At 35.8% G+C, this 15,634-nt stretch overlaps 1 protein-coding gene across 5 annotated transcripts in view; it reads right to left on the bottom strand.

Moving 5' to 3' along the window:
• Window positions 1–15,634, bottom strand: part of rapgef2b (Rap guanine nucleotide exchange factor 2b) — a 148,598-nt gene that overhangs the window by 84,883 nt on the left and 48,081 nt on the right. For all 5 annotated transcript variants that reach the window (XM_073820043.1, XM_073820046.1, XM_073820047.1 and 2 more), the window contains exon 4: window positions 6,376–6,459. In XM_073820043.1, the coding sequence (XP_073676144.1) occupies window positions 6,376–6,459 (84 nt within the window). The remainder of the gene's footprint in view (window positions 1–6,375; window positions 6,460–15,634) is intronic.

The raw sequence follows: 15,634 nt of genomic DNA, 5'->3' as shown, positions 1-15,634 counted from the left end.
AAACAGTATAAATATTTTCATTAAAGTGGTCAAATCGTGCACTTTCATATACAAAATAGTACACAATATGTATAAAAAATACTGTACCTGTTCTGAATATGAGAGAGTTGTTATAAAATATGTCCAATGAAATCCATAAACAATCCCAGCTTCTTGAAAATCATATATTTAGTTCCATACTTCTACCTCAAATGCGTTTTTAATGTCCTTTCTTAATATTCATTCCCACATGCTGCTACTGCACTGAACACAAACACATTTTCCTGAACGCCACATGATAATCCAACTTTGCGTACGCTGCACTCTGTTCTGACAGCTCTGTCTCCCGCCTTCATCTTACAAGAGTATGTGTTGGGGAATGTGCGTTCTTGAGAGTTAGTGGTGATCGACCGAAGCCAACATTCCTGCCTGCCTCTTACTTCCTGTGGAGCCAAGAGGGAGGGGTTGACCTCTACCCACAAACAACATGACCTCCCAACCTAAACTCAAGACCTGTAGTGATCAGAGTGAGAAACACCCAGAAAAACTATAAGGGGCAACCTGGGGAATAGTAAAGGAAAGGATACTTTAATTTAAAAAGAACTATTCATGATGTAAAATAATTATAATTATATCATAATTAATCATAATTACAAACAGTTAAAATTCACAAACAAGCCACTAACTATAAATAAAAAAAAGTTTGTTGTTGAAATGCAAAGTTGAGGAATTGTGGCTAAACAACAAATGAGGCATGTTGATACATGTAGGGAGTGAACTGTATCGTCTATACGTCTATACTGATACATATATCAGATGTTACAGATTACATTCTCAAGAAGTACATATATATATCACTTTAGAGAGGAATGGGAAAACCACCCGAGAGTTTTTTTGCATGTGGTTAAGGAGAATTAATTTAAAGAAAAACCTATTTCTAAACTATAGCAAACATACTGTGACAATGTGAGAAATTTTAAAGGTGTCTGAATAATTTTTTAGATTGACTGTAATTCATTTGTGATTATTTGAGTTCTTGTCATATTTTATTGGCATTTTCCAAACCATAGCAAATAAACTGTGATAATGTGAGAAATATTGAAGGTGTCTGAATACATTTTGGTTTGACTGTAATTTAACAAACATCATGGGACTGTTACTTTCGAATGTCCTCTGAACATTCTAAAACAAGTTTAAAAAACTTAAGAAAAAAAAAAGTTACACAAATGTCCATCTAAAATTTTAGGGGGAAAACTCCCATAAACAATTAATAAATAATGTTTTGTGCTAATATTTTGTAAACATAAAAGACAGGACAACCTAAAAGGTTAGTTTACCAAAAAATGAAAATTCTGTCATTAATCACTCACCCTCATGTTGTTCCAAAGAAATATTATTGTAGCCCAGTTTGTGCTGGTTACAGTGTAATGAGTCATTAATATTAGTATTATTAGTATTTTAGTCATTAATATGTTTTTAGGATACTGAAAAAAGCACAAATGTCAGGCATGTCAAAACTTCTCCAGGGCCCTCAGACAGGGTTAAAATAGTTCACGTGACATCAGTGGTTCAACCATAATTTTTTAAGCTATGACAATACTTTACCATTTAAAGAAGTTCACTTCCAGAACAAATTTACAGATAATGTACTCACCCTCTTGTCATCCAAGATGTTCATGTCTTTATTTCTTCAGTCATAAAGAAATAGTTTTTTGAGGAAAACATTTCAGGATTTTTCTCCATATAGTGGACTTCTATAGTGCCCCGAGTTTGAACTTCCAAAAATCAGTTTAAATGCAGCTTAAATCAAGCAATCCCCCTGTAAATGATCCCAGCCGAGGAAGAAGGGTCTTACCTAGCTTGTTCTGGAAGTGAACTTTAACAATTTCTTCTCTTCCGTGTCAGTCAACGCGCGTTCACAAGAGTACCACGATGCATGTGAGTGTTGCTGCTGATGCAGGAGCCGGCATTCTGACGTAGAACCCGGATGCACTGCACCTTGTTTGCAAGCTGAGGAATGCATACGTATGCATTGTAGGGTTGAACCCCAATAGTCTAAGATTCAATGCTTCGATAAGAGGAGCCTGATTCGACTACCAATGTCACAGTCGAATCTTCGCAGAAGTGTTATGAGATGAGGATCATGCCATTTTGGCTGAATAGGGGTGCTCAATGTTTGATTTCACATAGAACTACAAGTGTTTTTCCCAATAAGTTTATATTACAGCCTAGAAGAAAGAAGCTTTTAATAACTAATTTTAACATGCATGAATAAATCCAACCACCCCTGTGTGACAGCTTTAAGTTTCACTTTCCATGATCCGTGACAGACAGACAAGCATCTTGGCAGCTTCTGCTGGCCAGCGTTAACACCTTGTCCTAACCAGACGCGACGCAACAGCATTCCAGCAACGAGCAATTTGGCTGTCCATACCAGACGCGACGCGACACAGTGACGCAAGAGAATCACTCAAATATCACAGCCATTCAGAATCGAGAAGCGCAGTTTATAATCTAATTCATAAATATTAAACCTTTTCAACATTTAACATGTTAAAACTACATACTAAGTGACTGATGCCATCTTTCTCATGGAAACCAGTTTGAAGTTTCAATGTATATGTTTGCCTTAAGGGGTCATATGATGTGGTTTCATTTTTTTCCTTTGTCTTTGGAGTGTTACAAGCTGTTTGTGCATAGATAAGATAGTTAAAATCTGTAAAGTTGCAAAGCTTAAAGTCTTAAAACCAAAGAAATATTTATTATAAAAGTTAAGACTCAGCCACACCTCCCTAAAACGGCTCGTTCAAACACGCCCCCACTGGTCCGCATCACGGGTGAGTAGATTTGCATAACACCGCCCATATGTATATTGGAAGAAAGAAGGCGTAACTTTTACCGGCTGCAATTGTTTTGCAGTCGCCATGATGTGGAGATGCAATGTGTTTCATTGTGAAAGCAAAAGTGAAAGTACTTTGTTTTCCTTTCAAAGGAGGACACTAGAAATCAGTGGTTAAGTTATATTTACAACACTGTTCCGGAACAGTACAACGCAAATATTCAATTGGGTGACGCGCATTTCACGGAGGACTGTTTTCTGAACCTGGGAGAGCAGCTTACAATGCCAGCTGTACACAAAGGGTTAAGGCTATAAAGTAGGGCAAGATGCAAGGACAGTCTGCTAGCCTGTAAGTACATTTTCATATTTAAAGAATTCAGTACTGACTATTAAAACGCGAGTTTTGAGCAGTGTAGAGTTCTACGATCGCAAAGACATGGTGTTATTTTTATGCGACGCGACGCAACGCAATGCAACCAGTAAAAAGACTGTATGAGTCATTATAATTAGTAGCTATGTCCACACTGGATGCAACAAATGCCTAGTTTATAATGGGTTTTATTGTTTCTGTCTCATCGCGGCGCGAAACGGTTCTTTGGCGTAACATTTCCTTCACACGCTTGAGGTATTCGGCCAATCACAATGCACCATATAGCTGGCCAATCAGAAAACACCTCGGTTTCCATCAGCGATGAGTTTTGTAAAAATCAAAGCGTTTCAGAAAGGCGGGGCAGAAAGGAGCAACAATAATGTACAGTATGTGGAAAATAATATGTTTTTTGAACCTCAAACTGCATAAGCACATTGCATTACAACAAATACACAAAATAATGCTCTTTTTAGCAACATCATATGACCCCTTTATTTTATTTTCAAGATCTGATTAAACTCTCTATTGTTTAAGGTTGAATCACTGATGTGAAATGGACTATTTCAATGATGTCCTTACTACCTTTCTAGACCTTGAATGTGTCAGTTGTTTTGCTGTCTATGTAGGGTCAGAACGCTCTCGGATTTCATCAAAAATATTTTAATTTGTGTTCCGAAGATGAATGAAGGTCTTACAGGTTTGGAACGACATGAGGGTAAACAATTAATGACAGAATTATCATTTTTTTAGTTAACTGTCCCTTTAAACAAACATTCTATTAACGTTACTGAAAGAATGTTTAGAGAATCTTCAGCCAAAGTGCTAAAAAAAAACATTGCCTGTTAGCATGGATAGTATTACATCCTAACGTCATATTTGCACTATAGTAAAGCAAGGGTAAAAGTCATATTGCTAGGAATCGTGATTAACAATGTTTTCCCCAGTTTTGCGGTCAGGGAGAGTTAAGAAAACAATGGATTTACTGAAGGATCAGATTAAACAAAGTTTATAACAATAGAAGCTATTGTTGGTAGTTAAGCCTGCAAAAGCATTTTTTAAAGGTTTTGGACTTGTTGCATAAGTACTGGCATTTTCAAATGCCACCTCAAACTCAACTCTGACTTCTCCCAGCACTCTGCAGACCATTATGTTTTTAATGACGGTAATCGTTGTGCAATTAAACACTTGCATGCTGCATTTGTAACGAGGTGCGATTAAACAAAAGCGTTACACAAAATCCGCAAAACAAGTGTTTTTTTTTTTTTTTTTTTTTCTTGGAAAGAAACTGGAAGCAAATAACAAACATCTTGTGCTAAAGGAAGCCGATAAGATGTTACTGCAGATCTGGTCTGTCTCAGACAAGAATCAGTACACAGGGTAGCTGTGATGCCTCTTGGGGGGGAAAGAAATGGCCATTTGTGAGCGCTATCAAGACATTGTTTATGAAGTGCACCGCTGTCCTGTTGGTTTTCATTCACTGGACGCCTGAGTCACAGACAGTCTATTACAGGAGCAACACATCACAGCTCTCTCCATGAAGCCAAACGAGAAAGCGAAGGAGGGAGAGACCTGCTTCTTTCATTGCCATGGTGATAAAATGACATATTCCCACCGCAAGCCAATTCGAGTGCATCCCTGTCAAGTGTTTTTGTGCGTCGTGCTATGCTTTTAAATTCCGCCCAGTTAAAATGATTCTTCCTACATGTCCTTGCTAGTGTGCCAAGTAAAATATTGATCTTTGATAATGAGCCTTTATTTGAATATGAGTCATTGTAGTCAAATTATGATACAAGTTATGATGTTTGCATAAAGTAATTAATTAGATGTCAGGGTCAGAAATTAAAGCATCACCCAAAAATGAAATCATTTACTTACCCTTTTTTTCTTTTAAACTGGCATGACTTCCTATGAGCTGAATTGTTTCATAATTGATGGACTTTTTCAACACTGGCATTGAATTGAATTAACATTTAATAGTTTCGAGTTGAATAACAACACAATTGTCTTTTTAGATTTAACCAAATTCCGTAAAACTCAGAGTAACCGGCAAAATACCGGAAGTGGCAATTTACACGGATGGGAATCCACACAAACTGCAAATCTCTGCATATTGTTGTGAGTTTGGGTTTATTATAACATGTATATGTAAACACAACATGCGGCATTTCATCAGATTAATAAGGTAAATCATTTATACACCTCCGCATTTACATGAGAATACATCAATATCTTTCTCAATATGTTAACTGTTCATCATGATTTCAAAATAAAAGTTACACCCTTGCTCTGATACATAATGTTTTTAACAGTTTGTTTAATGAAACCATATGATTACTTGCTTTTGATACTTTATCTGAACTAATCATTATTGCATCATTGCTATTATATATGTATTTTAAGTAATTTTAAAGGATATTTTTTGCTTAGGTCTGTTTTTGTTACCTTAAATGAATTATAATTATTCGATTACTCGATTAATCGTCAAAATAATCGACAGACTACTTGATTACCTAAATAATCGTTAATGACAGCAATATATATGAATAAAAGTGACTTCTCACTACAACACTAAAAGGAGAAGTTTTAATTTACAAGGCACCATAAACATAAAAGTAGTTTGTGCCATATATTCAAATCTTTTAAAGCAGACTAAAAATATTGTCATAATATGTTTATGGTGCTTTTTGAAACTTAAAGACAATACCCATCCAATGCCTCTGGGTAAAAATGGCCAAGACATTCAAAATTTCTCTCTTTTTGTTCCACAGAAGAACCGAAATCATACAAAAAGACAAACAGAAGAAATAAAAATAATGTAAAATGATGTTAAATTAATATATTTTGCAAATATTGTCCTTGATGATAAAGTGGCTCTTCAAAAGGTATTACTTTCATTCAAACATTTTTGATGTGCATATATACATATGGGCCAAGTGGCAAACTAGGATGAGGACCTCATAGAAAGCTGGCAATTAACACAAACTGAAATGGCTGAAATTTACTCATCTTATGGTTCAGTGTTACTTATTTTGTATATTCAGAACTGGGCTTTGCATGTCTTTGTTTGACTTTGGTTGTGAAAACTTTTAGAGGAAGAAGAAAGGTACAAGCTACAGTATACATGACAGGTTAAAGGAAAGGGTAAAACCATGAATGAAATTTGATGGCATTTAGATAAGGGACATACCTGGAGCGTGGCAGAAACATGGACTCTTTGATGAAGACCGATCCAGAAAGCAGAATGTACCAACACGTGCCAATGTCATCCGGACTGTGAGAGACAGAAAGAGAGAGGAATATGAAGAAAAATGTCACTCAGATTCCAACAGGAAACAAAACATGCTTATTTGTAAAATGTGGTCTGGTTTGCAGTATGGTTAGACTCAAAGCAGCTGACACAGACACACATAACATCAATGCTTAATGTAAACACTCTGTCATCATTTTTGCTCTGATACACTTCTTTGCCCACACAAAAGATGACATTAGGAGATTCCCAGAGCGATCACACCATCTCTTCCTCTTGTAAGTGATGCCAGTTGAAATGTGAATACTTGATTTATGTGTGTGTAGGAAATAACACACTGACACACAATCCCCCTTAACACTCCTTTTTTTCAGGTCACAGAGCAGTCAGGAACGTTAGACATCTTCCGAGGCACGCTGGGCCAATGCCAGAAACGTCCTTCTAGCTCCCGGCGAGCCCCGCTCCGTGTCTGCCTCTCCAGTAAGTGTTAAAAGTGGAAATGTGAAAAGAGGAGCAATCCAATGAGCAGCGGACATCTTGATCACTGAGTCAGAACAGCCGATACACACTCCAGTGAGATAACATGCCCAAAGCAGTGCTGGAGTTTATGAGCAGATAGACACTCCCAACATGAAGCAAATAACCCAGCGATCACGCTACACTGCACACTTCATTATTGCACATTTTAATAGTACTTGTTTTTCATTTGATTTAATATGTTTTGTCTGCAATGAAATTCCTTGTACATCTTCATATTATTACACGATTCACTGGAATATAATGATTCTGATTGGTCAGTCATATAGAGTGCAACAGTCGGGTTCCAGACAGAAAAATCCTAATAATTTTCATCAGATGAGAATTGATTTTTAACGATCCTATAATGCAAAATCACGTCTGCTGTCTCTTTAGAGGGTTAGTTCACCCAAAAATGAAAAATCTGTCATTAATTAGTCACCCTAATGTTGTTCCAAACTTTCGTTCATCTACAGAACACAATTTAAGGTATTTTTGATGAAATCCGAGCAGGGGCGGAGTGGAGCACTAAAATCCCCCGGGAAAATTCTGACCGCACCGGCCCTAGTGGAGTATTGCCAGTAGCCAGGTTTCCATCCAAAGATTTTGTTTGTGGAAAAAAAAAAAACACAAAACAATTTAGCGCTTCGGAATTTTTACCGATATAGCTGATGGAAATGTCTTATCGATAAAATTTCTCATGTGTCGACATAATCTTTTTCCGTTTAACTTTAGCGCATAAATTCTAAATCCATACTTCAAATGTCGCAAAAGTCTGTTTGGAAACACTTTTTCTGTAGAGAAAAGGGGCTTTGCTACGTTGCAAGTTAAAATTTATTCATTTTGTTCTGAAGATCTTGTTTTACGTGGATATTGGAATGATAAGTACAACATTTTAAATTAACTTGTTTTGGCTTGTTAGTAGCTTTTTATATTTTTGTTCTTCTTGTGTTATGAGTATTGTTCCATTAAATTTAAAGGATTTGTTCTGAAATAAAAGGGGGAAAATAGAATGTTTTTCAATATGTTTGGCTGACTGTATTTTATTATGACAATGAAGCTGCGTCGAGTTAGTAATGCTTAACTGCGCGCAGGAGGCGCCGACAAGATCACTTGATTTCCCCCCCCCCCCCTTATAAAAGTGGAAACAACTTACAATAGCCTACTCCTTCGTTTGTGGTCATATAAGTGTAAGACATTGTTCCAAACTATTGTAAATATTTATTTTATTAATGCACATTCACAATAAAAACAAACAGTGTGCTTTTGTAAAAAGGAAACAAACAGGATGCCTCAAGAGCGCATCAGAAAAATGAAACTAAATTCTGCATTGGTTGATATAGGCTGCTAATTGTTTCACATTTTTTTCTTTCGTTTTGTTAATTCATTATTTATTTAGAAAATAACTTTATTTTATTTATTTTATGTATAGCTGTATAATGTTTTCCTCCGTTCGCAGAAGCGCTGCAGGTGCGTGACCATGTGAATCCTCACACTCTGTTGTTTATGCTGCTTTTTGCGTGTATAAAATTAATCCACAGAAAACAAATTTAGGTATTTTTAATGGGTCACAGCCGCGTATTAATTAAAATTTCCTTTAATTGTAATTTAACAATCTTGTAAGTTAACGGTTAAAAATGTCTTGACCGTCGGCTGTCAGGAGAAATAAAATAACCGAAATAAACATTCCCATTTCTAAATAAAAGTTCATCAGAAAAATGATAATAATAGTCCTACAACTGCTCCTGTTTATGATTATTGTTGATGAAGTAAATAGTCTATAACAAAGTACAAAAAAAACTCATGACACTTATTAAAAAAAATTAGCTAACATACAATTTAATATTAGCTTTTGTTTCAAATGGATAAGGAACAGTCTACTAGCCTACATAATTTACGCAACATAGGTGAAATTATGTATGGAAACAGCTCAAGGGCAGTTTTTTTTTTTTTTTTGTGATACACCAAAACGTATGCGACAGTTCGTTTTTTTAGGGATGAGGTCATTATATGCACACCATTTTATCGGTAAAAGGCCGGTTGGAAGGAAAACAGGCTGTAGACAGCAAAATTTGCAGTTTTTTTTACACATATACTCTTTGTCGATAACAAAACTGGATGGAAACTTGGCTAGTGACAGCCACGAGTTTTGCAACGTAATGACTTGGCCCACTAGTGGGGCCCCCTAGTGGCGGCGGGCCCTAAGCAGCCGCTTAGTTCGCCTATAGGGAGGGCCGGCACTGAAAGAGAGTGAGCAACTGATATAAATACTGGTTGGACGTTTAGGGGGGAGTATGTGGGAGTATTTGGCCGCTATTCGCGGTGAATTTAGTAACGTCAATGATTCTAATAAGCTCAGGCCGGTCGCGTTCGCCTCGCGCCCGCTCAATTTGTGATCCGCTGTGTAAATCCTTCGGCCGGCTGACCGGGAAAAGTCCCGGTCGTCCCGACTGCCACTCCGCCCCTGAATCCGAGACACTCCCATAGACAGCAAGGTACTTAGATGATCGACAAAGTAGTCCATGTGACATCAGTGGTTCAACTGTAATTTTACAAAGCTACAAGAATACATTTTTGCGTGAAGAAAACAAAAATAACGACTTTACCTCTCGGACTTCATCAAAAATATCTTAAAATTGTGTTTCGAAGATGAACGAAGGTCTTACGGATTTGAAACGACATGAGGGTGAGTAATTAAAGACAGAATTTTCACTTTTGGGTGAACTAACTCTTTAAGAAAGAATGCATGAATCTAACATATTGACACACACCGGATTTCTTTCACAGTTGTTTATGTTCATTTAAGACATAACTGACTTATGTAAATACTCACGAGAACAGAAATTTTGACATATTTTATGTGCATATTTGACCATTTATGCACAGACCTGAAACCCTATGGCTCGTCATCTATCGGCCATATTGGTGGCACTAAATGTAAACTATTCCACTGAACCGAATGAAACTCGAATTTTTGCTGATGAAAATTGTCAGTTATTGTAATGTTTTGGGCTGTACTAACTGATTGGACAAGGTAAAAACATTTGGAGTATTATAGACAGCCAAAAGTTATAACAAATCAAGAAGAAGAGTGCAAAAAACATTATTTCCGGTCAGGTAGGTGTAATATTAGACTAATATCTTAATACTGCTCGTACGTATTTTTACTACCTATTAACCTCCTGGGGTCGAAGGTGACGCCAGTTGCATGTTTTAAAGAGAGGAGCAAAAATAACCTAAAATGCTCAGTCATTTCTGATCGTACATATAAGAGTAATACATAATTTAAATCTGCAAAGGGTCTACTTTTATTTGTGCACACTCAATATCAGCAAACAAAGAAAATAAACAGGGTTCGCATTCAGCAGTCTCAGTCTTCACACATATCTTTTTGAAATGCGTCATTTAAATTAACTGAAACAAGGCTTTTAAGTGACACACACATAAAAGATATACCTTGACATTTCTACTTCTAGATGAAGTAACTCTTACTGAAAACAAATATTCTCTGATGAAGTAATCTGTATGAAACCAACACGATTTCCAGTCTCTCCTGTCCGCTTCATTATTTTTAATTAATCACGCCCACAAGCTATTTTCGCTTTTCATATTATAATCAAATGTAGACAGCCACATCACGGTAAACAAAGGAGCAAGATTTTTCCTCCAAGTTAATCTGGGCTACTTGTCCTTTCTGGAAGAAGACGTGCTGTCAGGAATAAAACTTACTTCAGAGGAAGAACATGATGTGAGACATGGACGATCTGCACGATCCAGCAGAGGAGATATTTACATGAGTAAGTCTTTCTTTTATTAGCCTACTTGTTAGTTGTTACTGTGACAGAAGGTGTACACATTTTACCAGTTGAGACTGTAGTTTGTCAAAATATTGTGCCCGTTCTTTCTTTCTAAGCCCTTCTCTATATGACCCAGCAGCTTCCATGTTTTTTCCGTGGTTTAGACAGTATAAATTAACAGAACAGTGTATTTAGTAGTACATTACCGTGCAAACCATGCATCGGTGTGCAAACCCTCTATAGTTTACTCGTCCGTGTTTAGCTCTGTGTTGGAACGCGTGCACAGAATGCACCTAAAAAGCTTTGTTGCAGTTTAATTCGCTTTCAATGACTCTTTTTAAAGAGCCGACAGTCACGTTACATGATTCGACTGATTTGGGCATTAAGTGTTTGATACGGAGGTGAAAGCTCATAGTTTTAAATGAATGGTATGGTATGCAGCACAATTGATTAAAATCGAAACAAACTAAAATTTCATTCATCGCAGCACAACTGCTAGCTCACTTGGAATTGTTTTTCAAATACATCACCATGCATGAAAGACGCATAATAGAGACACATGATATTTTGTGCACTCACAGTCATCTAGTAGGCAGTTACTGCAGTAGTTTTAAAGGAGACCTATTATGCCCCTTTTTACAAGATGTAAAAGTCTCAGGTGTCCCCTAAATGTATCTGACGTTTCAGCTCAAAATACCCCACAGATCATTTATTATATGTTTTTGAAAATGCTTATTTTAAGTGGAAGCAGAAACACGCTGTTTTCAGAATAGAGCTGTACCTCTACAGCTGGTGGCTCAGATATTCTGCTAAAAAACCTGTTTGGTTTTGATTATCATGTCTAGCACACTGAAATCATGCGTTTTAAAGCCGTATCAGTTTAAACTTCTGATATAGGGTTTTCTGAGCGCACACATCCGAAGCACGCACACAGAAAGCGTCTGTCACACAGCATGCGAGTACTCAACTAAGTTCTCTTTCATGTCTTATTGCGCTTAAACTGTAAACTGTCAAATACACACAAGTTTATGTTAAAAACACACAGGAGTTACAAAAACAGTCTGTTATGTCTGTGAATGTAAACAGCTGGGAAAGAAATCGCACGTTTAGGACTATATTAGTCTTGTCTCCTCAGAGGCCATATTGTTAGAACTGGTACACAATTGTCGCTTGCGAAAACAAAATGGCGGCAATGTGGGTGGAAACATGCAGATTAAGGGGTGGTAATATTATAATAAGATCCCCTTATCGCGTCACAGAGGAAGCGAAATTCGAAGACACATACTTGGAGAAAAAGGCTTACCAAAACAAAGTTACTGGGTTGTCCTTTTTCACATTTTCTGGGTTGGTAGATGCACTGGGGACCTAATTATAGCACTTAAACACTGCGAAAGTCAAATTTTCATGATATGTCACCGTTAAATGAATGCATTTATTCACAATGCTTCATGGGATTGTAGTTCTTTTCATAATTAAAGCACATAATCTCTTTTCACAAAAGGAAGTTTGAAAATCCCTATGGGAAAAATACTTCCGGAACCAATGCCACTCTGTTTCCTAATCTTCTCTATTGTCCATGGCAACTCTGTATATCGGAATTCTCATTCAGTAACTGAAACCAGCGTCTCTCGTATTCCACCGCAGAATTCGCGCTTACGTTTCATACAAACGCAACTACTGGCATCTTGTGTGTCTGTTATTGATTGCAGTAAATATAACCGAGAAACCAAGAACTTCAGTGTTAATATTTCTGTAGTACAGTTTCAGTATTTGTCTTGTTGCATTGTAAAGGATCATTTCTTATCTTAGCAAAAGATTTACAGTACAAATGTTGAAGTTAAAATGTCATGTTTCATATTTAATTGTCAAGTAGCTACATATCCCTTTTTTAATTAACATTATTTCACTCATTTAAAAGTCCACATTTGTTGACAGATTGTTTTCTTTATCAATAAGTACTAAAACATTCTCCAAACTTCTAGATGTTTGCCCTTAAATATAAATCCTACACACACACACACACAAATACTTGCTACATCGTCTCTATAGGACTAATGAGGCAGCTCCTGACTGCTCTCAAACGCAGCACGAGCGCTGCTTGCTTTTTTCGTTCTCTTTCTGCATCGCTCCCTTCATCATTGCCGCTTCTGCTCTCTCTTTTAATCGTTTTTTTTTTTTCCTGAGCGTGCGCAGACAAAAACGAAACACTCAATTATTAATCAGCAGAATGCAGAGAGAGAAGGAGAGAGCGGGAATGATGGAGGGTGAGAGACGGAGAGCGTGAGGATGTTCTGCACCATCAACGGAGCAGCGCTGACTGAACTGGGTCACTGAAACACTCATCCAACGCTCATCAAATGCTCATCAAGCACACAGCAACAGCCTCCAGCCCCTCAGGAACGACTGGGGAGCAGAAACGAGAGCAGGAAGTCAGGCATGGTTTGGAGGAATACGGACTTTGTGCATTCATCCTTGGGGGTTATTTATTTGCTAATCTTCAGTCAACCATAATATTTTAATTCTTGGTTTAAGGTTAATATAATAATATATATATTTTTAATAATATGTGTCTTATAGTAGTGTTCATTCCAAACACAAACGAAATTATTGAATAAAGATGCTATTTTTGTTTGCTTTCCACACAATAGGTATCGTAACTTTATTAAATTACGATTTAACTATTTGACCATTTTAATGATATTCTTACTAACTTTCTGAGCCTTGAATGTTTCAGTTGTCTATGCATGGTCTGAAAGCTCTCGGATTTTATCAAAAATATTTTAACTTGTCTGAAGATGAACGAAGGTCTGACAAGTTTTGAACAACATGAGGGTGAGTAATTAATGACAGAATTTTCATTTTAGGGTGAACTATCCCTTTAAATCAAGCAAACAAACAACTATGGTTCTTTCCGTGTTGATGTGCCTGTATTTCTGGTCTGAGCTGTGCGTTTGTGCCCAGCGGCATTTCTAGGCATCTCTGATGGGAGCCCCAGCAGGAATACAGAGAGAGTGATGGGGAGAGGGAAACCTTCTCTATACCAGCTGGTGGCCACGACTGTAGGAGAGAACCCTTCTGCTGAGCTGTTTCTCTCTCTCTGTGTGTGTGTGTGTGTGTGTGTGTGTGTGTGTATGTGTGTGTGTGTGTGTGTGTGTGTGTGTGTGTGTGTATGCATCAGACCAGAGTACAGAATGATGGATCACCCGTGCCACTACAGAGCAGCACTCCTGCATGCACACACTACCATACAGGCACACTTTTATGTGAATGTTGCCTGAGTACTCAAAGTCAACAGCTATTCTTACACACATAAAAAGGCTTTTATAGGGTTTTATTTCTATTGAAGCTGTTCACTGCAGAGATGGTGGGATGACAGCAGCCTTACTGGAGTGTGACAACACAGACGAACTCAAAGTCATCCTATTATAAATCTCACTGAGACTGCAGTTCTACAGTAAAAAAAAATACTACTTAAATGGCCAATTATTTTGTATTATTAATTATTTTTAATCTACTGATCATGTTCAATAGATAATGAATGTTTCCTGTTATTACAATTTTGTATTTTATTTATAATTTATTCATTTTGAGGGTGAATTCTGATTTTTGTATTTTGTGATTATTTATAATAATTATGATTTTTGAAATTATGAAGTCTTTTATGCTCACCAAGGCTGCATTTATTTGATAAACACAGTAAAACCAGTAATATTGAGAAATATTATTACAATTTAAATGACTTTTCTATCTAAATATATTTTCAAATTTGTTGCTCAAGAAACATTTCTTATTATGATAATAAAATAAAATGAAATAAAATAATAAAATAAAACATATTAAGCAGTTTTGGCAAGCATAAGACTTCTTTCATACATAAAATAAAATAAAATAAGCACTTGTGGTTGTAAATGAAAAATAATAAAATAATAAAATAAACATATGGCAAGAATAAGACGTATTTTTCAAAATAAAATAAAATAAAATAAACATAAAATAAAATATATGGCAAAAATAAGACTTATTTCCTAAAATAAAATTTAATTAAACGAAAAATAATAAAATAAAGTAAAAAAAAAGATATGGCAAGAATAAGACTTATTTTTCAAAATAAAATAAAATAAGCCATTTTGGCAAGCATAAGACTTCTAAAATAAAATTTTATGAAATGAAAAAGAAAAGAAAAAAGAAAAGAAAAGAAAAGAAACAAAGTCAAATAAAATAAAATAAAGCATAAGACTTATTTCATAAATAAAATAAAATATATGGCAAGAATAAGACTCCTTTCCTTAAATAAAGTAAAAAATAAAATAAATAAATAAAATAAAATAAAATAAATATATTAAGCAGTTTTGGCAAGCATAAGACTTCTATCATAAATAAAATAAAATAAAAAATAATCATATTAAGCAATACTTTGACCAGTATTTTTATTTATTTATTTATTTTTAATAAACCTGATTTGAGTTTCATTCATTTAAACCTGGAAATAAACTTTTAGTTTTGTGAGAAATCAAAGTTATGTAAAAAAAATTACGATTTTGGACTTGTAACACTGAACATGTGAACTCCTTTGTACAAAAGGTCACATTGTAATCACAATCCATTTATGATATTGTGATGTATAACAACATATGTATTGTAATAACTACTGTATTGTAATATTGAACCCTAATGCTGACAATAAGGCAATTAAAGAAATTTCTGTAGTTTCACGCATCTACATCAATCATCCATTAAAATAGAATAATTATGCATTAATTTATTATGTGAAAGTCTAAACCTTGTTTAAGAGCATAATTAGCATGAACATGAAGAAAAAGTCCCTGAGCAAAGTCCCCTGAGGTTTTCAACTTGTTTAACAAATTTAAACACCACTTAAACATTAT

This window comes from Garra rufa, chromosome 16 (assembly GCF_049309525.1).
Source record: "Garra rufa chromosome 16, GarRuf1.0, whole genome shotgun sequence".
Taxonomy (NCBI): Eukaryota; Metazoa; Chordata; class Actinopteri; order Cypriniformes; family Cyprinidae; genus Garra; species Garra rufa.
The sequence above is the reverse complement of the archived record's forward strand: the minus strand, read 5'-3'. Positions and strand labels throughout refer to the sequence as shown.